General features: G+C 38.0%; 1 protein-coding gene across 3 annotated transcripts in view; it reads left to right on the plus strand.

The window, feature by feature from the left end:
• Positions 1-1,033, plus strand: part of LOC107561610 (disabled homolog 2-like) — a 22,700-nt gene that overhangs the window by 9,317 nt on the left and 12,350 nt on the right. For 2 of the 3 annotated variants that reach the window (XM_016246085.1, XM_016246086.1), the window contains exons 6-8: positions 304-327; positions 435-467; positions 900-962. In XM_016246085.1, the coding sequence (XP_016101571.1) occupies positions 304-327; positions 435-467; positions 900-962 (120 nt within the window). The remainder of the gene's footprint in view (positions 1-303; positions 328-434; positions 468-899; positions 963-1,033) is intronic. The other variant, XM_016246087.1, reaches the window with a different exon arrangement.

Here is a 1,033-nt window from a genome sequence, read left to right on the forward strand (position 1 = left end):
GAAAAATTTAAATTGCATCATATGACCCCTTTAAAAAAATCTTACCAACCTCAAACTTTTGAAAGGTTGTGTATAGTATGTATCATCACATCCTGAATTACTCAAACATTGTTATAGACTTTATGTAAATTTATAACGCATTAGTGCATGTCTCAGACATAACATGAAGACTGAAAACATTGCCATCTAGTGTGACTTTTTGTTCAGCTGTGCTTTAGTCTCTCTTGTGTATTGATATTGCTTTTTGTTATGTTTTGTCATTTTTTATTCTGACCTACTAATCAGATCTTGTTTTCTCTTTAGAATGGAAATAATAAAGTGATGGAAGTAAGTATTGAGACATTAAATGCTTCAGCTGCCAAATATTCATATCATACTGTATATTTTTGCCAGTGCAACTAGTATCTCAATTTCTGTAAATCTTACCTCAACAGAATGGCAATGAAGGTTCACACAATGACAGAAAAGTAAGTATGATTTATTGTGGTATGGTTTACATTTACCAAATGGTTCTGATCTTGAAAAACAACAGTGGGAGTATTTTGTTAGTGGTCTCCAACCTGAAGGCAGAGTTAGCAGTAGAATTGTGTCTCTCTGGCCAACTTCCTAAAGCCCCCTGCTGGGTTGTCTTCATGTTGTTGTTCACCATTTGCACACAGCACCTAAACTAGTCTCCTCAGGGGGTGAAAGCTAATGAAGTTAGCAGACAGGAAATAACTGAGATGCATCACATAGCAGCTCTGGCCATTCTCCTCATTCTCTTCACTGCTCATTTCCTCCTATTCATTTGCCCACAGTATGAATAGCGCTTCTCTTAGGTGTTTTGGTTACTCTGACTCTGTTTGGCTTCCATAATCTGGTCTGAATCTTGTTTTTCCTTTTTCAACTCTGTGCTGCAGGGCGTCGAACAGCTGGACTTGTTTGGAGACATGTCGACCCCACCTGACTTAAACTCTCCCTCGGTAAGACTGTTGGGCAAGAATGAGTCACACATACTCATGTATAAATATACACATTCAGACCGAATGGGAGA

Source organism: Sinocyclocheilus grahami, unplaced genomic scaffold (genome assembly GCF_001515645.1).
Source record: "Sinocyclocheilus grahami isolate Dianchi unplaced genomic scaffold, SAMN03320097.WGS_v1.1 scaffold783.1, whole genome shotgun sequence".
Classification (NCBI taxonomy): Eukaryota; Metazoa; Chordata; class Actinopteri; order Cypriniformes; family Cyprinidae; genus Sinocyclocheilus; species Sinocyclocheilus grahami.